Source organism: Abrus precatorius, unplaced genomic scaffold, assembly GCF_003935025.1.
Source record: "Abrus precatorius isolate BTA unplaced genomic scaffold, Abrus_2018 Scaffold2, whole genome shotgun sequence".
Lineage (NCBI taxonomy): Eukaryota > Viridiplantae > Streptophyta > Magnoliopsida > Fabales > Fabaceae > Abrus > Abrus precatorius.
Genome location: NW_020874362.1, coordinates 9,942,996 through 9,967,299, shown reverse-complemented (window position 1 = coordinate 9,967,299; position 24,304 = coordinate 9,942,996). Strand labels below are relative to the sequence as shown.

Sequence of the window (24,304 nt, the reverse complement as noted above, 5' to 3'; positions counted from 1 at the left end):
GGGATCCCAGGGGACAATAACTGTGAATTTGTGAGATGTGTATTGTAATAGGTGAGTCATAACTGATTAATTGGTATAATTATAATACATTAACGGGTGTAATTATAATACATGTATGTAATGCAATAATTAATATAGTTGTAACGCACTTATTATGACACACTGTTCGATGTGAAAATGCATGAAGTGATATGAACCTAGTGTACGTTCGAAAGTAATGATGATATGATGGATAATTTGTTGATCTATTGTAATATTTGTTAATATAATGTATGATTTGGTATTATTTCAGTGTATATTGTGTAATTTAAAGTATAAATAATATGATTGTTGCTACCATGATTTTGTTAATGTAATATGGAAACTAATACTATTTAATGTATTTCGCACTAATTTACGTTCCTGTATTATTATTTTTAAATAATTTATAAATAAAGAAATTAGTGAGGTGGGAATACTAGGAAATGCTAAATTGAAGAAGTTAAAAAAGGTTAATTCGATCTAGAATCATACTCTCAATAAGTCTATAAAGAGAAATTGCTTTGATAGTGTTTAAATTAATTGGATGATTGTCATAATTTCGATCAAGTTTTTATTCAAAGTTGACAAGAATATGTAATTACTTTCATATTATTTATTACAAATGTACAATACTTAGATAAGATTGATTGTAATTAATATTTAGAAATGTATATGTAATATTGTTAGTTAGTTATTTTATTAAAATTTACAATAAGTTGTTGAGAGACAATGTTGATTGTGTTTTAAACTTATATATATGTAATGTGAACTAAATAACTTGTTAGATGAAGATTTTTTTTACTCTAACTATAAATTGAAAATTTTGAAATTTATTCTTTTAGAAACTTTTGAACACTTCAGGTTTTCATAAATTGATTGATATAAATTTAAAATTTTCTTTTATTTAATTCTTTAAGTCATAAACATAAAGAACTTCAATTTTTTTTTTATTATTCATTATAAATTATTATTCATGTTAAGTAGAAAATTAAAGACATTACAACTTGGTACTGAATGACTCCGTACTTCTTCTAGACTCATAAATATTCTTTGAAGTCTCTCCACGTCTAATATAATATATAAACTCAAAATTCAATCTTGTGTTATATGATTTTATTAAATTTAAATTTTTTAAAAGTAAAATTTTTTATTATTAATAAATAATCACTTTCTATATAAAATATGAGTATCATTCTTGTTTTAATAGAAGTCATCATTTTTAAATTTTTATTCAAAAATTAATTTAATTTACATAGATAATACAAAAAATTTACTGCCACAAAGCACATAAATTAAGTGGCAAAGGAATATTTTAGTTTAACTTATAATCTTAAGTTTAAGTCTTAATGTATTAAATATTTGAAGGAAGAATTTTGTTATTCATAATAGTCCTTAACAACCAAAAGAGTACAAAAAATTCATTAGTTTTATAATATTGATTAAGACTAAAATAAAATAAAAAAATATTTTTAAAAATTAGCAAAAAAATCATGAAAAAATTGAATTAAAAAAATAAATAAATGTTGGATGCAAGAAAAGTTATATGATATAATGAAAAAAAAAAAATTCTTCCAATAGGTAATTTTATTTAAAAATACTCTATTTAAAAATTAAGACTCACATTTTTAATTTATAAATTTAGATTAAGTTGAATTGACAAAAAATAATTTATATAATTTTATAAATAAAATTAAGTCAAGATAGATACAACTTAATTAAAAAGATAAAAAAATTGACTAAATAAATTTGATCTCTTAATTTTTAATTTTATTGCGGTTTCTCTCTTTAATTTTTTTTTAGTCCTTTAACTTAAACAAGCTTTTTAAATAAGTATTTTTTTTTTATAAAAAAAAACATATCAGTCATAAAAAAAAAAAAAATTAACTTGTGTTGATAGTAAAAATAGATAGAACATTAACTTCTCACCTGATAGGACCAATTATCACTTTTACTCTTTTAAATTAATTATTTCTACCCTAAACTCACTTCTCTTGATGGTGAAAATAAATCAAACAAAAATTATACAAACAAAATGAATTCTTTTCACACAACTTTAATGCCAAAAAGCTATTAGCCTCTTCTTCAATATACACGTGTGTGAATCTCTCAGCATATTTATCGAATAAAAATGGTCGATTTGTTTTAGGCCAATAACAGAAAATATTGATCTTCTAAAAGTTAATTTTTTTTCAATTGAACAAAAGAAATTACATCCTTATCAATATTTTCTTTTTGATTTCTTCTCTATGTTTTTTTTTCTACTCCAAACAAAAAAATTTGAACCAAATGGAGTTAAAGTCACAGCTTTCCCACATAAGTAGACCCCCAATTCAAAACTAAAATAGCCCACACAAGTAGACCCCCGATTCAAAACCAAAATAATGTATACTACAGATCATTAATAGTTGTTAGAATAAGTGTGAATTCATCCCACATGAAATGAGGTAGGGGAGTTTTAGCTAGGGAGCCTCACTAAGACACTATAATACAACCTTAAAACCTTAAGGCAATGAGTACATGGATCTATCTCCTTATAAACTCCTAACTTGCCCATAGCTCATTTCATGTGAGACTAATTCACATTTGATTCTAACACTCCCCCTCAAGTGTGAATGTATCTATTCCATATCGGCCCCCTCCACAATAGAAGTTTTCTCCATCACGAGTATCCATGGTCTACATCAAAGCAACCATTGCTCTCTTCCACGTGAACTGTCGTCTACTCAATGACACTTTTTGGACTCCACACCTTGCTCTCTTCCATGTGGATTGTCGTCCATTCAACGACACTTTTTAGGCTCTACACCCTTTGCATGTGGGTGCCACTAGCTCTCTGCTAGGGCTCATCTAGTGTCATTATTTCCTCCATAGTGCACAGCCCACTCGACAAAACTTTTTGGGCTCCACACCTTTTGCACGTGGATGCCACTAGCTCTCTGCTAGAGCTCATTTAGTGTCACCGTTTCTTCTACTATGCACTCTCATACTGACTATGACTGCCACACCATTGACTCTTTCTGCTGCAACTCATCTATTTGTCTGAGCCGGTCACCTAGATTAACCCAATTCTGATATCACTGTTGGAAGTAGGGTTTTTAGATAGGGAGTATCACAATGAGTAAGACACCACAATGCAATCTCAAAACCTTAAGGCAATGGATACAAAGGTTCATCTCCTTATAGATTCCAAACTTGACCATATCCCATTTCATATGACACTAATTTACACTTTGACTCCAACAATAGTAAACAATGCACGGTAATAAAGCATGGATCACATGTTAAAATGGTAAAATTTTACCACATAGGCGAAAAGTAATATCTAACCTAAGTTCGATATAAATGCACAATCTAAAACATCATAAGTGAATATCCATTTTATCCTTAGTAAACTGTGTCTCGAACTTTAGATAGAATTAAGTTTGAATTTTCTACTCAGTGATCATTTTATGTGTTTGCACATGATTGAGAAAGATACATTATTAGAGGAGATTATAAGTTGTTGTGATATGTACAACTTATTATAGCTATATTTGTAATGCATGAAAGAACTGAATTTGCTTAAAAGCTTGCAAAATCCAAAGGTTTATTTTTGTATAATCATGTCTGTTTAGACTATTCTACCACTATGCAAATATGACAACAAACATACACAGCATGTAAACATACTAATTGTTAAGAATTAAAAATTTTCTGACAAGAAACATTACATGAAACCTCATCAATTTATCACAAACATTCTAGTCCTTCTGGTATCTTATAGCATGTCAATTATTTATTGTGCTATTTGATAATGTTGGTTTTTTTTTTTTACTCTAGTGTAGACATTCTCACCTATTTGTAAGATGTCTTAAATCTTTAACAAAATAATTAAAAAATATATACTAATTTTGCTTGCTTAAAGAGACCTATTATTCACAACATTGCACTTGCACAAATTTTTTTTTTCAATGTTCCATCTAACTACATCTTTTTCCTTTCTTTCTTGGCATATCATCATTAGTTAGATCATTTTTGTGAAACCATGAGTTTGACATGCAATAAAGCAAAAGAAAAAGGTAGGTAGTCTGAAATAGTATATTTATTGCTTAAAAAAAATATACTAATCCTTTCATTTATATAAATTACTTGAACAAAAGCAAAAATAATTTTTTCTTGAGGATGTAAACGAAATCGGTAGGTAGGTTCACGAAAAATAAACCTAGACTAAGATGCTATGATGATGTTAGAAATTTTGTTGTGCAAAAAGTTATCGAAGTTATCAAAGTAAGAAGGTTGTGTTAGTTTTAGTTTATTTAATTTATTTTTAAACTCCTAAATTACACTTTGATAAGCATTCAAAATTTTAATTTGAAGTTCCCTTATTTTTTATAATTCTTTATAATGTTGATTAGAAATCTTTCTAACCTCACGATCACTTTCTATCAAATACATAACTACACTTAATAGTTGGCATACACATACAATATATATCCTTACAAAAATAAAAGAAAACAAGTACAAATATAGATATATAAATATGCATGTAATAAATGCAATTCAGCACCTCGAATAATACAAATTTATATAAATAAATATATAGATAATGTCATTTGATGTAATTTTTCAAACAAGATGGCTAAATTTGTCAAATCATTATAATTATTTTCAAGGACAGTTCATAAAAGTTATTTCCAGCATGTTTAACGATCACTTCAGATTACAATGATAAAGAAGCAAACAATGAAAAAAGACAATGCATTTAGCTAACTTACTTTTCTAAAGATACTACAAAATCCAGAGCTAGGCAACAAGAACATGGGAAGCTCTAAAATAAATTGGAATCACTTATTCCGAAAAGCTAAAGAAAGGCAGAATGGAAAACTACTGCCAAAACTTACATTTGACATAGAATTAATAATCACACTGACAGCCTAGTCAAGCCACCAATGACTACAACATTGTTAGTTGCAGAAATACACTCATCCTCAATAAATGGAATTGTTTTCCTTATGGTCAAATTTATTGGAATGTCCCCTTTTCCTGCAACACAAACATTAGGCTGAAGTGACTCGTGGAATTGTTGGGCCCACAAATGGCCACAGCTACAAAAATGGCTACATCTAAGTGTGACAAAAAAAGTTCAACATGCAGGCTAGCAACCACATGTGCAATTATGAAGGGAATGTTGTGCATTTAGCATTAATGCAATATACTCCTTATAACATAAAATAAGACTTGCTACCTGTATTCATCCTGTCCTGTTCTATACAAACAGCAGCATAATGAGAACCAGCCAACTCCAGAAGCACAAACTGCCAATTGCTTGACAGATTCTTCAGGTCATCATCAGAAGGTTCAACAGTAATGTCAGGTATCTGTCAACAAAATAAAATGCTAAAGGCAGACAAAACCAATAAATCACGTGGTAAAATTTAATATGCTAATACTGAAGAAGGATTTATGCAGTTTACTGCAATGGTGGCTTGAGTATTGGCCAACATATTTTTATAGCACGTGCCCATATGACAGAACTTTCCTTCAGAAGAAGAATACATTCTCATCAAATAACATTTCTAATTTAAAGCTCTCTATATTTCAAACAAACTTTGTAAGAGTGAGGCATACCTTAGAAATCATATGAGGTGGAGTGTGAATGCCTCCTTCCATATGGTTTCTTAATTGAATAGTAAAAGTCTTAAAAGGTGAAGCTGAGAAGCCCTTCCCTAGTGCTTTTACGTATGCCTCCTATAAATGGGAAATGCCTCTGTAAGTGAAAGCTACAGAATCGCAAAACATGGATTGAATTTCAACTTGTAACAACGACAAGTTATGCTGACTAACTATATTACCCTTATAAAAGTTGTAGAACAGAAAGTTTTGAAGGAACTTTATGCATACTACATATTGCATTGCTCACTTGAATACTTTGAATAAAAACTAAGGAACTTGTAAACAAATCAAAATCTAAAAAGGGATTTTAGTCATCTCCTGTGAGAGAAAACTACAAACCTTACTCTTCTTGGAGCTAACAAAAAAGGAACGAATCATCTAGACACCTTTGAAAAATATTATATAAATTTGCATTTTACCCATTGAGAATGTTTTCCAAGTAATTTCAGTTCCATAATAATATGGATATGTATTACCAATATCTTCAAAGATAAAGTAGAATCTTTAACTTGTTCAGTACTCCAATACCTCATTACTTTCAAAAAGTAAATAATGCTTTAAGAAAATAATTTTTTTATGAGGCTAAATTAAAAAATATTACTTAAATTTTCTGAAGATAATAGTTCAAAGAATAATATATTTCACACCTAACTCTCAACTAAGAAATAAAAGTGCAACCCAATAGCAATAGAACATTAGATATATTAATTAACCTTCAGAGTCCATAATTTTATAAACTCCTGACGCTGAAGTTCAGGGTCTGCAATGCGAGTCAGCATTTCTGTTTCATGGGGAGAAAGGTATCGCCGTGCAAAGGTTAAAATATTGTTCTTTAATGTCCTTTGCTTTTCTTCCACATCAATACCAATCTATAACAAGAAAGGCAAGTTAAATAAATTCAAAGAAGATGGTCTTCAGCAAGAAAAATGACAATAAGAAAAATAAAATAAAACTAGAAGAGAAATAACAACCCATTTGCGGCTAAATAAATAAATAACTTCTGTGTAAGAATAGTAAATACATACAGGTGAACCCACAGTTACTCCACAAGCTATCAAAGACGAAGTATGTGAGATATTAAAATGCAGTGGTGGTAAGCTCCAATCATCAGTGTATAGCCAGTCCACCTATTCCAATATGCCACTACAAATGTTAAGTGTTTACCAAAAAAACAATCTCCATGAACAATACATAGCAATTATGGAAGAAAAAAGTGATCATACAGACGCTGCACGTAATGCATGAGCAATTTAAAAACACACCTCAGGCTTGCCATAGTTGTTTGTCCTAAACTTTAAAGACTTTGGATCAATCTGACAGTTCATCTGATCTAGCAGTAAATAATATGGTTTAGATATATGATCTCTGTCATGATATAGAAAGATCAAACCAAATGAAGCAGAACAGGAAGAATAAACAGATTACAAAGTAACCACAACAGATAGTTCTGTACAAAGAATGGTCCATGAATCATGTAGGCTTATGTGTCAGCCATGTAAAAAACTAATCAAATCATGTTAAAGCTGTTATTAAGGTAAAAAGTTGCAAAAAGTGGTTGATTCCAGATGAAACAGGAAGCCATGTCAAAACGAGTGCTATACAAAATTGTCACTAGAAAAATGAGTCAGGTACAAGACACTGCTAAATAATTGTACACACAGTGCCTTCGCAAAATATTTGCCAATCCTACATAGCACTGATCCATATCATTGAAATTCAACAAAGTTTTATGTTGGCTATCAACTGCCTAACATGACCCTCCCCCTTTTTATCCAGGCTTGGGACTGGCTACATTAAAACTTTGCAACAACAACATAGGCAGATTTCAACACTGATTCCAAAACATAAAAAGTAAAAATAAAGAGCAAGAAATATGTATGTGATTAAGAGATATTCAGCCAACTCAAAAGCCTAATCTTGCTAGTTGCTGTGGTAGTATCACTATTAACCACTATGTGACATCCACAAGGTTTGGGTCTATTAAATACTAAATTGTAACTGAAAATATAAATGAGTTACATATAGGAACAGTGTTATACAAATGATGAACAAGGAAGAATAAAGACAATAACTCAGCGCCAAAATACTAAACTTCACTTACATCTTGCTAATGTCGTCCGGACCAACACACGAGCAAGGAGTGCTCTCTTCTTCAGCTGTTCTCCACGCATGTGAAATACATTTTCTTTTTCACAAGGTGATACAATTTCTAAATACCGGTTTAATAGTTTTGTACTCTTCACTTCATCAGGTAAAACATACCAAAAATGAGCTTCCCTACATTCCAGCATAAGGAAAATAGTTATTCACCTAATACATTAAATAACATTTTGGACGATACATAAGCAACATATGACTACTTAAAATAGAAATGACATCCACAAACGATACTAACATAAAGTTCTTTTAAATTAAAAACAAAAATCTAATTGTACAAAAAAACACGTCAATGGTGCACAGTATAGAAACAAGCAGTTAGATGGTCAAGATAGTGAAATACTTTTGTGCTGGGAGTTGCACAAGGGGCAAAGAGGATGACGCAGTGATGAGTGTCCTTCCAAAGCAATTCATATTCATCATTAACCGTGCTTTGTCTTGAAACAACGTCATTCACGCACAGTATCAAGCATCCTTGGTGCTGTCTTCTAAATTAGTTATGCATGACAGTAAATAGATAAATCCTGGGAAACATAGAAATACTAGTGAGATGACAGAACGTATATGTACAACTCAAGCATGGTAGTGTTTGATTAAGGAAAAAAAACAGCCTAAGATAGATATGTTTCATTCACAAATTGCATCAAGTTTAGGTTTCCTCATAAAGTAAATATATATTTAGGGAATTTAACCAAAAAATCGGGAATAAATAAAAGGGGAAAAACTAATTCAGAAGTTTGTGGCTACGAATTGAGCGAAAAGGAAGAAACAGAGCAACCTTAAAGTGAAAGATAAGTAGTGCCTTATAATAAACTAGGGGAAGAGAAATGGTGCTACCTGCCTCTCGAAACTCTCTTCTAACATCAGAAGAAAATTCCAGGAGTGAACCAATTTGTTCCTGTCTCTCATATTCATATACTGGGCTAAGAGAAACCACAGATTTCTTTCTTTTGAAATCTAAAACCAGAAAACATAATAATGAGAAAAAGGGAAAACGAACTGGGAGCTAAATGCCTTGGGAACAGGCAATTATGACAAAAAGAGGAAGATATAGAGAAAACTGCTTTTAGAACACATGAAGGCCACTATGAGTTCTTGGTCATGCTGTTTGGATTGACCAATGCACCCTCCATATTTCAATCCCTTTTGAATGAGGTACTTAGGCCCTTTTAAAGAAAAATATGTATTTGTTTTCTTTGACCACATTCTTGTGTTTAGCTCCTCTGTGGAGTTACATGTCTAGCACTTGAGAGATGTACTTAAGGTGCTCTAGTCGCGGTATTATTATAGGAAGTAAGATCATTAGCATTTTGGAGTCACACTTTGTCAAAAAGAGGACAAACCAAATCTGTATATTAAAGAGAATTGATGGCAGTAGTTCAAGTGGCACAGAAGTGGAAACATTACTTGATGGACAGGTGTTTTGTTATTATCACTGACCAAAAGAGCCTTAAACTTCTCACTGAACGGCATTTGTTGACTTAAGAACAATTTAAATAGACTTCCAAGCTCATCATATTCAATTTTGAAATACAATATAGGCCTGAGAAGGAAAATAAAACAGCTAATGTTCTTTCTCAGAAGACTGCCATGATAATTTTACAAATAGAAAAGTGGGAGGATTGGGAACTGGAAATTCAAAAGGATTTTCAATTGTATGCATTAATGCAAGACTTGGTGGTGGATCCTAGAGCACGTACAAACTATGAGTTATGAGGGGGACGACTATATTACCTTGGACAGCTAGTATTACCAAGGCATTTTCCGCAAATCCAAGAAATCATAAGGGAATTACATGCATCCCATACTGGTGGTCATGCTAGATATTTTAGAACATTTAAGAGGATAACTGGTGTTTTATACTGGAAAGGAATGAGGTCAGATATCAAGGAGTTTGTGATGCAATGTGAGATTTGCCAATAAAATTAGAATGAGGCTCTTGCTCCTACAGGGTTGTGACAACCATTGTCCTTTCTTACACAGGTTTGGTCGGATATATTGATGGATTTCATTAGAGGATTACTCAAGGATAAAGGAAAGGGCACCCTCTTAGTATTGGTGGAGAGACTCACCAAATATGCCTTCTTTCTAGCCCTCACTTACTGTTACTTTTTTGCTGATGTGGCTCAGGTTTTTTGCGCGAGAAATTGTCAAACTCCACAGGTTCCCCTCAACTATAGTCACTAATCAGGATTAGGTCTTCCTTAGTACCTTTTGGAAAGAATTGTTCAAGTACATTGGCACAAAACTAAAAATTAGTACACCTTACTCCCCCAAATTGGTGAATGTACATGATAGGGTTGGAGCGCAAGAGTTAGGGGGATTGGTTGAGTTGAGTTGAGTTGAGTTTTGGTTCAACACGAATTATAGTGCTGCTACGAAGATGACCCCATTTAAGGTGTTATGCGGACATAATTCCTTCTTTGCTTTTGAAGGGCAATACTATTCAATCTAAAGAGGATAGCATGAATCAATTGCAACAACAACGGATGAAGTATTGAAAGATTTAAGAGGCAATTTGTGCAAGACAAAGGACCAAAATAAGTTGTAGGCCAATAAACACAGACATGAGATGGTTTATCAAGTGGGTGATGGTTTATCAAGTGGGTGATTGAGTTTTCTTTGAAATTGCAACCATACAGGTTAGATCACAGCTAAGAGACCAAATGCTAAATAAATATAACTTTTTAAGCATGGACTTGGGAGAAAGTATTTTTTGACAATAGTTAGTTTGCAGAGTCCTTTCAGATGAGGCCCAATTAATACTTTCTTCCTTTCATTACATATCTTGTAATGACTTTCCCAGGTCCCACTTGATTTTCCAAAAACAAAACTTATTTATCTAACTGGTAATGCAGCCTAAGGAAAAAGAACAAAATAATCATGGAACTATCTAAGCCTATGATTTTAATAAATATTTGTACTCAAACTTAATTTAAAAATAATATAAACAAAATCTTTAATAAAATTTAAGGTGAAATTAGTAGACAAACAACATTAAAACAAGCTGTTCATCTGTGGATCCACCTCAGCAGTTGTCTGGCTGCCTGCTGACAAATCAGCTCTTATTTTATGCACCGTAGCTCAAAGGCCACTCTAAATAATCAAAGAGACCTATGATACACAGTGCAAGGCAAAAAAATTTATCAATTTCAATCATCTGAAAATTTGTGGAACTGCAATTACTTTAAAAAATAAGGAGAAAAGGAATTCAACGAAGAAATAATAATAATAATATCAACTAAGGCGCCTTAACCCAGAAAGGATCTACTCCTAATTCAACCCAAAGTGAGAATGTTGAACATAGAACTGTCAAAAAGCCCGATTGGCCCAGTCCTATCCCTAACCCATGTAGGTTAGGGCCAAAAAGCCCACTAAATAAAAAGCCCTATGGGCAAAAAATCTCAAAGGGCCAAGGTTAGGGTTAGGGCTAGGGCTTTATGGGTAAAAAAAAATTACTGATCTTAAAAGAGTAACTGAACATGACATACAAAAAAGGCACATTCTATTAAGTTGTACCCTATAATATTCATCAGCAACTAGACCAAACCAAAAACAAATCAACAATGCTACAAGGTACAAAATCTTATTTTCTATAAGCTTGGTCCCCATATACGAATTGTATAATAATCACTTGCAGATGCTAACATTTGCGGCCATTTAGGATTCCGATTCACACTATTCACATTCAATTAGAGGGTCACATTTAATAATACCATATTTTCTGCATGTTTTCATGTTTAAATTCAAAAAAAAATCCAGGGCAACAATGTAAAATACTGCTGGAAAATTTAAAAATAACTATGAGTCAGAGAAGGAAAGCTCACGTCTCTTTTGTCACTGTTCTAAATGAATGCACAAATGCAGGTCAGATATCATCCAATAATTGATCTGATGGAGCCTGGAGGTTGTACGTATGCTGTTTGCATCAAAAGCTCAACCAAATGGCTTCTGTGAAAAGGAGGAGAGGTTACTGTCTTATTAACAAGCAAATAAAATAAAATAAAAAACTTCAAATAAACAAAGAAGGCAACAAGCACCACTATATAAACAATGTTGTTTTGTGTGCTCCACCTAATCATATATATATATATATATAGACTGTATGCAATTATATTATTCAATGTTTTTAAGTTAATTAAATCTGTATAAATTTTAAATTGAATAATTTTTTTTATTAATTTTATTGAACTTAATAACTTTGTGTTATCCAATTTTTATCTAAATATTTGGAGGTTTATAATAGATTTGAGAAATAAATTAGGCATAAAAGTTTAAAAGTAAACTATTTGATAGAAAATGAAGGATTTATGCAATTTGAAATTACAGCTTGAAGAGGAAAAAGTTAAAATTTTAATATTTTAAAAAACTGAAATTTGACAAAAATACCAAATAATTTATGTAATTTTAAAAATAGAGAGAACAAATCATAAAAATCAGATAGAAGAAAGGCATTTGACAGTTAAACACCTGAAAGGCATTTCTCAGGGTATGACACAAGTAGAACATCTTCAAGCCTACGTACTGGATAGCATGCACAATTGCACATGCTCACTGGTTTGCAAAATCATTTTACAAGAATACATGTCCAAAGAAAGATTACTAAAACTACTCAAAATCAGCATACTTCAATTCACTTAATTTTAATTATATAACATATACAACAACCTGCATATGAAGCAAAAAGTCAAATGCATGTGAACCAAGCGATAAGCCTTAAAAACACTGCAAATTGATTCCTCTAATCAGATAACACAGGCACTAAGCTGACACCCTCCCTTCCCCTAGAAAAGCCAAAGTTATAAAATGGAAAGTTGAGAAATTACAACAGCAACAAAAATTATAAAGGGGTTTGTGCCTAAATGAGCCTTACAAATCTTCAGGAAAAGGGGAATTTTCAAATCAAACACAAAATTTACCAGAAAAAGAAACCCAAGGCCTACATGGGAGAAATAGAAAGTACAAGAAAAACTAAACAAACCCCAAAACCCACATCACCCTCTAGGTACCATCATTAGTAGGTAATAGAAAAAAGAGAGAGAACCCTCTAACTCAGAGATTCCCCAACGAATATGCAGTCCTTGGCCCTTGCAATTGAAGTTATAGATTAAAACTTGTCCCCTTCAACCCCATAACCAATCATCAACAAAACCACACGACACTTAATCAGAAGAAATAAAGGAAGGAAAACGCAGAAGCATATATATAATGCCACCTTCAGACAAAAAAAACACCATATGGATTTTACCTTAGATTCATTTAGGTTGACTTCATTACTGCCAGTCATGTCTTTTTTCCCTCTCTTAAATCCACAGCAAAAACACTAAACCAAATCCACAGAAACATGCTTAAAGAGAAACACTGATCCCCACACTCATGATAACCAACCCCTTAGGCCGCCTCATAATAACAATAATGGAAAAATATATATAAGAGAAAATGAAAATGATTAAAGTAACGTGGGGAGAAGAACCAGAGTAAAAAACAGTTAAGGGTATCTATTCCTTTGGATTGAAGAAACCAACTTAAGGAAAAGCAACATTAAACCAATTCGTAGTCTGTGCCTCACTTGATATCAAACACTAACACTTATTTGAAACTTAGCAATAACAAATTCACAGGACACGAATTAACTATAAATCACAGAAAAAAAAAAAAAAGAGATTCATTAAGATTAGGGAAATTGAAAATAGGATTGGGATTAAGACTAATCTTACCAAAAAATAGAAGCTGCAAACGAGACATCTCACAAATTTTTCAGAAATCAAAATTGCTGCAGCAATTGCAAAGAGATAGGAATTAGGGTTCTTTTTTCTCCCCCATTGTGCGTTACTCCAATAGCAAGGAGACAACATAAAAAAATAGAAATTGTGTTTTTTGGGGATCACGGCTAACCCACAAATATCCCTACCCTCCCTAACTCACATATTTTGGGTTAAACAATTTAGGGCTTACTAATTTCTTTTAATAATAACAGGGTCAGAACTGGATGGATTATTTCAAAGCTGAGCTTTGGGCTAAAAGCCCTTTTTGACAGCACTACTTTTATCATCATTTTTATGACTATTAAACCAATGGATTAAGATTCCATCAAGCCCACACGCAAACTTGACGCAAGGTTTTTACAATGAATTTAAAAAACAAATACTAACCCATTTGAACTCAACCATTCAAAAAATTAATAAAGTAGAAGAACAAAAATGTGTTCCCTGTTCGTTGAATCTGAATGTAGATGAAAAAGAAAGGGTTTCTAATGCAATGATGACTCTGATTCAAGCTTGGAACAGTTTTGAATTCGGAATCTAAGCCACTACAATGTGTAGTTCTGCTAATCCTTAATAGATAATTCTGTAGTTGTTATTGCTGATACAAACATAAGTAATGTCATTTTACTGCAAGTAACAATAGCCTAACGAGCTTGGTGTGGTGCATAAGCATAGCATAGAGGAAGGTGATACTCCTTATAGTTTGAAAGAGAGTTTGGATGATGTGGCTCTTAAACATAATGAAAACCACAAAAATACACAACAAAATACACATATGTAAAAGGGATCAAGGAATCAAAAGATTCATCAATCGTTATGTAATTAACGAGGTAAAGCAAAAAGAATATGGCATTCAGTGTAAACTACAAAAGACTAAAATTGAGATGCTAAAACCAATGTGGGTTAAAAGGGTTCCAGTGCTTTACTTGGCAGATTGGATTATACAACTTTCCCTTCCAAAATCTGGCAACGTGGAATCTTAAGCGGAAAAATTGGATGATCCTGAGAGGAGAATCCAGAGTGTTTATCATCAAAATTCTCCAAAAGACAAAGCAAGCCAAGAAAATCAAAGCAAGCCCCGAATTGGCAAATAGAAAACCTCCTTTCGTGTGTGCAGCTAGGGAGAGAACGGGAGAGAGTGTGTCTTAGAAAATGTGTGATGACGGAAGAAAAAGAGTGTTGTGGGTGAGGGAGAGAACGGAAAAATATGTCCGTCTTCGTTAGGAATTTGTTATAAAATTCTGTTATTATTTATTTTTCATTAACTTTTATTAAAAAATATTTAATTGATCGTTATTAAATTATTTTTATATTAGAAGAGAAAGTTTATTTTATTTTTTATAAGAATTTTGTTTTATTTTTTTAATTTAAAAGATTATCATTTATCTTAATTAATTTTTTATTTTTTAAATCACTTTAAAATATTTATATTCTTTTATTTAATTTATTGTGTGAATAATTTACAAATAATAAAATTATAATATTTTAATGTACTTTAATATATTATAATGGTAAAATAAAAAAAATATCACGATTCTAAAATTTTTTTAAAAATTTTGAGAGAATAAGATTATTTAAATAATGAGATTTTAAAGTTAAACTAAATTATTTGGCATAAAGTGCTTATTTGATATTAATAATATATTATTTTAAATTTATTTTATACAATGAAATGATATTATTGTTCATACTATTTATTTAATCATATTTTTGAACGTGTTTCATCATTATATGATATTATATTTTTATCATTTGATGATATTTAAAATTTTCTGTGTTAATTTTGTTTAAATAAAAGAATAGAACAAGACATAATAGTTTTGTTTTAGCTTTACTTACAATTTATTTATTTATTTTTTATTAGATAATATAAAGAATTTATATTTTATATTATCATAAAGGAGTAAAAAAATGACTCATTTTGTCAAGGTAAAGTAAAAGGAAAATGTTTTCATTAAAAGTAGTAAAAGAAGAGAAAAATGCCTTCATTAATAAGTATTTTTATTGTTAGGTATGGTATTTGGGTATTACGTGGAAAATATGAGATTCTAATGTGAAATTTATAATGGTCCAACTACAACAAAAGTTAGAGATGCAACAATAGCATAATTTTTGCCATGAAGCACAAAAATGAGATGTGTCCCAAAATCCAGTGAAGTGAAACCTTTCTAGTATTGTCTCATTCTTATAATTTATTCAAAAGCATCAAGGATGATTGTCTAGAAAGGGGATACACATCCATAAAAAAAATTGATATGCTACAAACTTTATATATGCCCTGTAAATTTCATCTTGGTGATTAATAGGTTAATCTCCAAATTTGTGAATGCTTTTCAAGATTACATATCAAAGTATTAATATCAAAAAAAAATTATTTAATTCTTATAATTTTGATAGGTTGATCGGTAGTTTGTATTGCAGGTTTGGTTAATAACATTTTCAATATTACTTATTAAATTTAAATTTATTATACTGTAGTTTATTTTATCACCTATCTTTTCTTTTCTCTTAAAAAACGAGTTTATAGTTTTTTCTTAAACATATCTAAAGCTCAACCTAAAAAAATTGCATATTTTAACATCAAAATAAAACATCATAATACATTAAAACAACTAACTAATTAATAGCAAATAAAAAAGTTGTATCTATATTTCATATTTCTATACTACACATGCTAATATGTATAATAGTACACATGCTAAGGAAAAATATCATGAATATCTTCCTTGTCTTTAAACTTTTTGTCTTTTAGTTTCTAATACTTCACATCTCCATCAATAACATGAAAATTTCTTTCTAGCAAAGCAACTCATCAAAACGTGAAAAAACTAAGAAAAAAATGTTATGTATGTTATGTTTATTGTTTTGTTCTAATAGTGAAAGAGAAGAGTGGTAATGAGTAGAGTAGAAAAACTTATCAAAGAAATTTGTTTTTACTTACATAACTACTATTAGAAGATAGCTTGGCCAACACAAAGGATGCATATCACAAATGTCTATCATTATCACTTTTTCAATGAAATTGGGTAATATATATATATATATATATACCATGACATCTTCTAACTCTTCCATAGTTTTATCGACCGACATAATTGATGAACTTTTAAGACTCAACCAAAAAAACTTATTAAAAAAAGAATTTTTATTTTTGTTTAAGTTCAAAGGGAGAATAGGTATGAATAAAAGAGATAGAAAGAGAAAGAAAAAATATAATATTTTTATTAGAGTTTAAAGTGTTAGAAATTAGTTAAGACTGTTAGTAGTTAGTTAGTTCTATCAGAGTCATAGTACCCATCATGAGCTTCTGATTCTATTAGGCACTCTACGGAGAGAAAATCTCACTCTCTCTTTTATTATTATTATATAAACCGATCCTTCCCATTGTCTTCTTTTTTTTTTCTCTTCCAACACATTTGCCATCCCTCTCTCTCTCCCTCATATACGCACACACCAATGAACTACGAGTGGGTGAGGATGGTCATGATGGACAACACTGTCGTCGACCTTCTACTGCTTCTCAAGCACATTGTTTCGTCTAAACTTCAACTTATGCCTTTCTCTTGGGGCCTCAAACAGCCACGCTCAAGATCGAGGCTAATTGTCGTCGTCTTTCATTGCGACACCGCCTTTTCAACCAGATGCAGCCCAATCACTCCTCTCTCTTGGAGCGACAACGCCTCTCCTTCCGCCACAGCCGATGGTTACGAAGACTCCAGCCGTAACCATTATGCTGCCAGATCCAAGGGACTCAGTTTGGAGGAAAGGTTATTTTTTGTAATATGCCATGATTGTATACTCTATTTTTTATTTTTTTCCAGAGCCAAGAAGGAGGATTTCTTCCTATTCTTGCTTTACTTGCTTGAGAGATCCATGGTCACCAATTAGAAACGTTGGCTTCGACTGTGTTTCTGTAATCGCTACTTCAATGTGGACCCTTGTCTTGCACTCTGGATTACTAAAGCCTTTCTGTTTTGAATCATTTTTTTTCTCTGATGATATGAAATTGATTCCATATGTTTCAATGGATCAATTTTCTTTTAACAAGATTTATCATTCTTAGCTTGCAATTTTTGAAATTGTGAGTAATTAGTCTTACTTGTGTATACTCTTTTGCTCTATGATGATTGATGCATCAAAGAAGTTTGATATATTGCCTACAAGTTTTTCTGCATTTGGTTATTGCTAAGTCCTTTCTATATCCATCCAAATGAAAGTCCTACCACAATCATTGTTTCACCAGTCCTTTTGGGTGAAAATTATCATTCATGGGCGTATGATGAGGAGAGTTCTTGCTTCAAATAATAAATATAGATTTGTCAATAGCACCATTGACATTCCAAAATCAACCGATTTATTACAGGAAGCATGGAAGCGCTACAACAATTTGGTACTTTCTTGGATTATTAATTCAGTGCAACATCAATTGCACAAAGTATTGTGTATATTGAGAATGCAGTAGATGCTTGGAATGATTTAAAAGAGCGGTTCTCACAGGGTGATTTGATTCGAGTATCTGAATTGCAACAAGAAGTATATGTTTTACGACAAGGAGCATCTTTAGCTATAGATTTCTTTATAGAAATGAAGGTTTTATAGGAGGAATTGGAACACTATAGACCCCTTCCTCAATGCTCTTGTGCAGTAACTTGTATATGTGCATCAATGCAAAATTCTCAATTGTTCAGACAACAAGATTATGTGATGTGATTCTTGACAGGATTAAATGAGCAATATGCAAATCTACGATCTCAGGTCTTGCTTATGAACTCACTTCCTAGTCTCAACCGTGTTTTCTCTATGGTGTTGCAACAAGAAAGACAATTTGGAACACTATTAAATTTGGACAATGATGAAAAGATTGTTATTGATGCAGCTGAAGGGCATTGTTTTAGTTCTACTCGAGGACGTGGTTATCACTCCAAATCTTTTGGTAGGGGTAACAATAAGATTTGTGTATATTGTGGTAAAGTTAGTCACACCATTGAGGTATGTTACAAGAAACATGGGTATCCACCCTATTTTAAATAAGATAATTTTGCAAGTAATCTGGTAGGAAAACGACAACATAAAGAATGAAGATACAACTTCTATCAAAGAGCAAAAATTGAATTCGGCACCTATGATTACTCTTGAACAATATCAGCATCTCCTAAATTTGTTACAAGGTACAGAATCATCAACAATACACAATGTCAATCAAGTGACTTCAAAAGGAGTCAGCTCTTGTTCCAAAGGGAGTCACTAGGTCACAAGTAACTGTAATTCACCATTGATTAATTCATTAAATATATATATATGCAAAAACATGGATATTGGACACTAGTGCCACTGATCATATTTGCTCTTCACTCAAATGTTTTGAAACAATAAGACAGATTGATCTATTGAATGTTAACCTGCCTAATGGAGGCAAAATCTTAGCTTTGTATGCAGGCACAATACATTTTTCACGATATTTTTATCTAACTGATGTGTTATATCTTCCACAATTTACTTTTAACTTGACTTCAGTATCAAGATTATGAGAAATAAAATTGATACGTACGTGAAGTATAAGATTGAGAGTCAAAAATATTACATTATCTCACTTTTTTTTCAATGCAGTACAATGGAATTATATAGGAATATAGAAATATACATTAAAACTGATTCCGTTACTAACAACAAAAAAGAAACTAATTCTAATTGTCTGTTATGGTTGTTACCCCCTCGCAAGCTTAAGGATGGAAAATATTCAACATACCAAGCTTGGAAAGGAGTACATAAAATTGACGAGGTCCTAAAGCTTTAGTAAAATATATCAACGATTTGAACTGGTGGAAATCGGAAGAAGTTGCATGAGTCCTACTTGAGTCTTTTCCCGGACAATATGACAATCAATATCTAAGTGTTTTGTTAGTTCATAAAAAACAAGATTGGCAGCAATATGAAGAGCATTTTGATTGTCACAATAGAGAATTGAAGGTCGTGCCGGAGTGATCTTCGAATTGTTGAGAAGATAAGTCAACCATTGCGTCTCAATGGTAGCAAATGCAAGTGCTCAATATTCTGCCTCAGCAAATGATCGTGATACAGTGGACTACTTTTTTGAACGCCAAGAAATAAGAGATAGGTCCTAAAAAGAGGCAATAGCCAAAGATGGATCATCAATTGTCAACACAGCCTCCCCAATTAGTATATGAGAATCCTTGTAGTTGGACATTAGTATTATGTGGAAAGAATAAACCTTTCCCTGGAGCGTTTTTGAGATAACGAAGAACTCTCATGGCTACATGATGATGAACTTTTGTGGGTTTATTCATAAATTGACTTACTTGTTGAGTGGTGAAGAACATATCAGGACATGTATTTGTTAAATACAATAATCGTCCAATAAAACGACGATAAGCAAGTACATTTTGAACTAAAGCTCTAGAATCTTGATGAAGACGTACTGCAGGATCCAAAGGAGTACTAGCAAGCTTACGATGATGACTGATGTACTGAATAAGACACGACTCGGTCATTTTCACTTAAACAGACAACTAAATACCCTTTCGGCCTCATCTTGGGCAAAAAGACACCTACACTCTTTTGGCCTCGTCTTGGGCTAGAAGGTACTTAACCCTTTTGACCTCACCTTGGGCTGAACAGTACCCACACTCCCTTTAGTCACGTCAAAATAGATCAACAAGCTAATTAAAATAATTAATCAAATAAAAAAGAATTAATTATCTAACTAATCATAAGGTAGTTTAGGATTGACTCATTAAGCCCATTACCTCAATATTATGCCTATAAAAGAAAAGTAAGAAGAATATGTAAAAGGAGACTGAATAATATTTAATAGTATTTATTGCTTTATATTAAATACTTCTTTAACCGTCAGAGTGCCATTGTAGGTACCCTCTCCTTTATGGACAAGGAGAATCTGGAATATTCTACGAAAACGTCACAGTAGTACGTGAGGACAGAAGTTACAGTGAATTGGTATATCCTTTGTAGAAACATTTTTAGTGTACTGGATAAGATATGACTCAGTTATTTCCACTTAAACAGGAAATCAAAGACCCTTTCAGCTTTATCTTGGGCCAGAGGACACCTACATCCTTTTGGCCTCGTCTTGGACCGGAAGGTACTTAACCCTTTCGGCCTCACCTTGGGCCGAATAGTATTCACACTTCCTTCGGTCACATCAAAATAGATTAACAGACTAATTACGATAATTAATCAAATAAAGAAGGATTAATTATCTAACTAATCATAAGGTAATTTAGGGCTGACTCATCAAGCCCACTAGCCCAATATTATGCCTATAAAAGAAAAGTAAGAAGGACAGGTAAAATGAGACTAGAGAATATTTAATAATATTTATTACTCTATATTGAATACTTACTTGACTGTCGAAGTGTCAAAATATTTTACGAGAATGTCACAACAGCGATGACAAAAGTTATATTGAACTAGTGTACCCTTTGCAGGAACAACTGAATCCAATGTCTGAAAGTAATGCAAGACAATATTTGCATTGACAATAAGTGATACGAGAAGAAGAGTGTGCCACTTCAAGACCAAGAAATTTTTTTAAAATACCAAGGATCTTTGATCTGAAAAATAGTGTAAAACACTCTTGATTGTTGAAAATTCTGAAATGAAATCTCCAGCAAGTATGATGTCATCAACGTAGATGATTAAAGCAATGAAAGAAGAAGTAGTTACTTTAATAAAGAGAGAATGATCTGAATGAGCTTGAGTGTATCCGTGATGAAGTAAAACACTAGTTAGTTTTTCAAACCATTTCTGACCAGCTTGTTTGAGACCGTAAAGAGATTTAAGAAGCTTACAAACTTGATTGGGCTTAGAGGTAACTACTCCTTGAGGTATCATCATGTATACATCTTCTTGTAGATCCCCGTGAAGAAAAGCATTGTTAATATGAAGTTGGTGCAAATGCCAATGACGTTCAACAACTAATGCCAAGAGTGTCTTAACAGTGGATAGTTTTGCAACCGGTAAGAAAGTATCAAAATAATCGAGCCCTTCAATCTAGTTGTACCCTTTTGCCACAAGATGCGCTTTAAATCGTTCAATTGTTCCATCTACTTTTTGTTTTATTTTATATACTCATTTGTTTCTAATGGGCACTATATTTGGAGGAAGGTCTACGAGAATCCATGTCTTATTGATTTCAAGCGCCTGTAGTTCAATGGCCATAGCTTCTTTCCAACAGGAATGCTTACAAGCTTCGTTATATGAAGTAGGCTCCTTGATGGTTGATAAAGAAAGTGCGTATCGATGATGTGGTGAAGAGAGATTATCATACGAGATGAAGGATGAAAGAGTATACGGAGATTTGGTGTGTACTGAACTACAAACATAATGATCAAGGCGTGTTGGTGGTTGTTTATGTCTAGTTAATTGTCGCAAAGTTAAGGTAGGTCCTGTCTTGGTCATATGAGAATTTCCTTGAGATTCACCATTTTGAGAATCATTAGGAACATTATCATCAGGTTCAGCAATATCATTTGTGTTTTTAGAACACAAAGGTTGAGCATCATCTTTCAAATAAATTTAAGTAGGAAGAGATGGTGAAGAGACTGATTTATTGAGCACCTGAAAAGGAAAAATAGAATCATAGAATATAACATTATGAGAAATAATAATATTATAGAAAGATCCAAGACCACAAAACCTTTGATACCCATCTTGTACCCCAGGAAAGCACATTTGCGTACTCAAGGATCAAATTTATGTCTCTTAGCTACCAAAGTGCTTGAGTAACATAGGTAGCTAAATGCATGCAAGGTATGTAGATCAGGTATTCGACCATGTAATCGTTCAAAGGGAGAAGAATTTTTAAGTACTGAACTGGGCACACGATTAATTAAATAGGTAGCATGAAGTACAATATATGACCAATAGGCTTTGGGTAACTTTGATTGAAACATAAGTGCTCTGCTTGCATTAAGAATTTGTTGATGCCTTCTCTCCACACAACCATTCTGTTGAGGTGTTTCAACGCAACTCCGTTGATGGATAATTCCATTAGAAGTATAGAACTCTGACATATTGAACTCTCAACCTTTGTCAACGCGAACTGAACTTCTGCCATTTTGACAAAATTTTGAATATGGGTTTGTACTTCTCTTTTAGTTTTTAGCGTTAACAATCCATATATATCATGAATAGTCATCAAGTATAATTAAAAAATAGTGAAAACCTTGTATTGAAATAACAAAATATGGGGGCCCTATATATCAAAATGCACAAGATCAAAAATCCTTTCTACATTACTTTTACTGATAGCGTATGGTAAACGTTTCTGTCTAGAGTAATGACAAACATCACATGCTATGTGTTTATACAAAGGAATATATGTGTTTACTCTCGATCTTATACTTCACCTACGTATCAGTTCTATTCTTAGCTTTCTATGGCAAGAAATTCAAGTGGGGCTCAGGCAGAGATCAACAAGCACAAATAAACAATGAAGATAGCAATCAAGATCAAGGAAGTCCTTTCTATATCCATCCAAATAAAAGTCCGACCACAATCATTGTTTCAGCAGTCCTTTCCAGTGAAAATTATCATTCATGGACTCGTACGATAAGGAGAGTTCTTGTTTAAGGAAAATAAGTTATGGAGATGTGAATGAAAGGTAAGAGAAAAAAAATGAAAAAAAAAATTAAATTACTTGAAAAGTTTGATATAATATAATGTGTTTTTATCAGAATTTGTAAAGTGAAAAAAAAAATAGTGTAGTTAATGTTTTTGACAAAAAAAAACATTTATTTGAAACACTTTATAAGATAAGGGATCAAAATGAAAAAAATAAAATAAAACAAAATCAAATATTAAGAAATTAAATTAAAATTTGAGTGCATATTCAGTAAAAAAAAAAATATTTACATTATCAATAAATTAAATTTTTTCATGATTATATTTGTTTATAGTGTTTATGTATTTAAATTAAATTCTTATTTTATTTACAAACCTTCGACGTGAAATTTTATTTAAAAAAAAAATCAAATCGCTATATGCGAAAAAATATCCTTTGCGATCACTTTATCACAATATTCAATCTCAACTATTAGATATATATTGTTATAACATTTTATTAAATAATATATTTTAATAAATTTGAATGGTCAGATTGAATAGTGTACACCTCTTAGTGAAATTTACACATGAGAGGATCCTAGTCCATGTATTTGAAGCAAAACATGAGTCTTCTCCATCATTTGTGCCTTTTTGGTCTTTTACCTTTTATTATATTGTTTTAAATTGGTTAAATTAAAAATTGAGTTCTTACATTTAATAATTTTTTGGTTTAGTCCTTACAAAAAAAATTCTATAATTTGGTTTTTATATAAACAAAATTATAAATTAGCTTCTTTCAATTGTTGAAACTATAAGGGTGTGGGAATATTTTTTTCTATGGGAACTAAATAAAAAGTTATTAAATGTAAGGATTAAGATGTAGATATTTTTTTATGTAAAGAGTAAATTAAAGTCTAAATTTATTTCATATGAGTAAAATGAAAAATATTATAAGTATAGAAATTAAATCCAACAACGTGGTAATGATTAGGATTAGGATATATATATATATATATATATATATATATATATATATAAAATAAGTGGAAAAAATAAATTTTTAATCTTAACATTTTAAATTTTAATAAAAAGTATTTTAAGAAGGCTTGATTTGATGTATATTCCCT

At 31.6% G+C, this 24,304-nt stretch overlaps 1 protein-coding gene and 1 non-coding gene across 4 annotated transcripts; both read right to left on the bottom strand.

The window, feature by feature from the left end:
- Positions 1-4,649: 4,649 nt before the first annotated feature.
- On the bottom strand, positions 4,650-14,773 carry LOC113858235 (4'-phosphopantetheinyl transferase-like). 3 transcript variants are annotated; one of them, XM_027490764.1, is made up of 11 exons: positions 14,522-14,773; positions 11,658-11,781; positions 10,858-10,944; positions 8,174-8,354; positions 7,775-7,950; positions 6,936-7,003; positions 6,699-6,800; positions 6,387-6,542; positions 5,629-5,748; positions 5,246-5,378; positions 4,650-5,043 (listed from the first exon to the last, which is right to left on the bottom strand). In XM_027490764.1, the coding sequence occupies exons 4-11, from the start codon at positions 8,281-8,283 to the stop codon at positions 4,922-4,924; spliced, it is 987 nt and encodes a 328-aa protein (XP_027346565.1). In that variant the 5' UTR covers positions 8,284-8,354; positions 10,858-10,944; positions 11,658-11,781; positions 14,522-14,773; the 3' UTR covers positions 4,650-4,921. The 3 variants fall into 3 exon arrangements, with proteins under 3 accessions (XP_027346565.1, XP_027346566.1, XP_027346567.1); XM_027490765.1 differs by lacking the exons at positions 10,858-10,944; positions 11,658-11,781 and adding an exon at positions 13,548-13,603 and having other exon boundaries at positions 4,768-5,043; positions 5,246-5,372; positions 14,522-14,764; XM_027490766.1 differs by lacking the exons at positions 4,650-5,043; positions 5,246-5,378; positions 10,858-10,944; positions 11,658-11,781 and adding exons at positions 5,446-5,534; positions 13,548-13,603 and having other exon boundaries at positions 5,609-5,748; positions 14,522-14,764.
- On the bottom strand, positions 10,796-10,962 carry LOC113860467. Its single transcript, XR_003503919.1, has one exon. It is a non-coding gene; the product is annotated as a small nucleolar RNA snoR143 (small nucleolar RNA).
- Positions 14,774-24,304: the final 9,531 nt, after the last annotated feature.

Excerpts from the sequence above, each read along its gene's own strand:
- LOC113858235 (XM_027490764.1), bottom strand. The coding sequence starts at position 8,283 with ATGACGTTGTTTCAAGACAAAGCACGGTTAATGATGAATATGAATTGC. Across the intron at positions 5,749-6,386 it reads TAAAATTATGGACTCTGAAG|GAGGCATACGTAAAAGCACT; the intron begins GTTAATTAATAT and ends TCCCATTTATAG. Across the intron at positions 5,044-5,245 it reads ACAGGACAGGATGAATACAG|GAAAAGGGGACATTCCAATA; the intron begins GTAGCAAGTCTT and ends TTTGTGTTGCAG.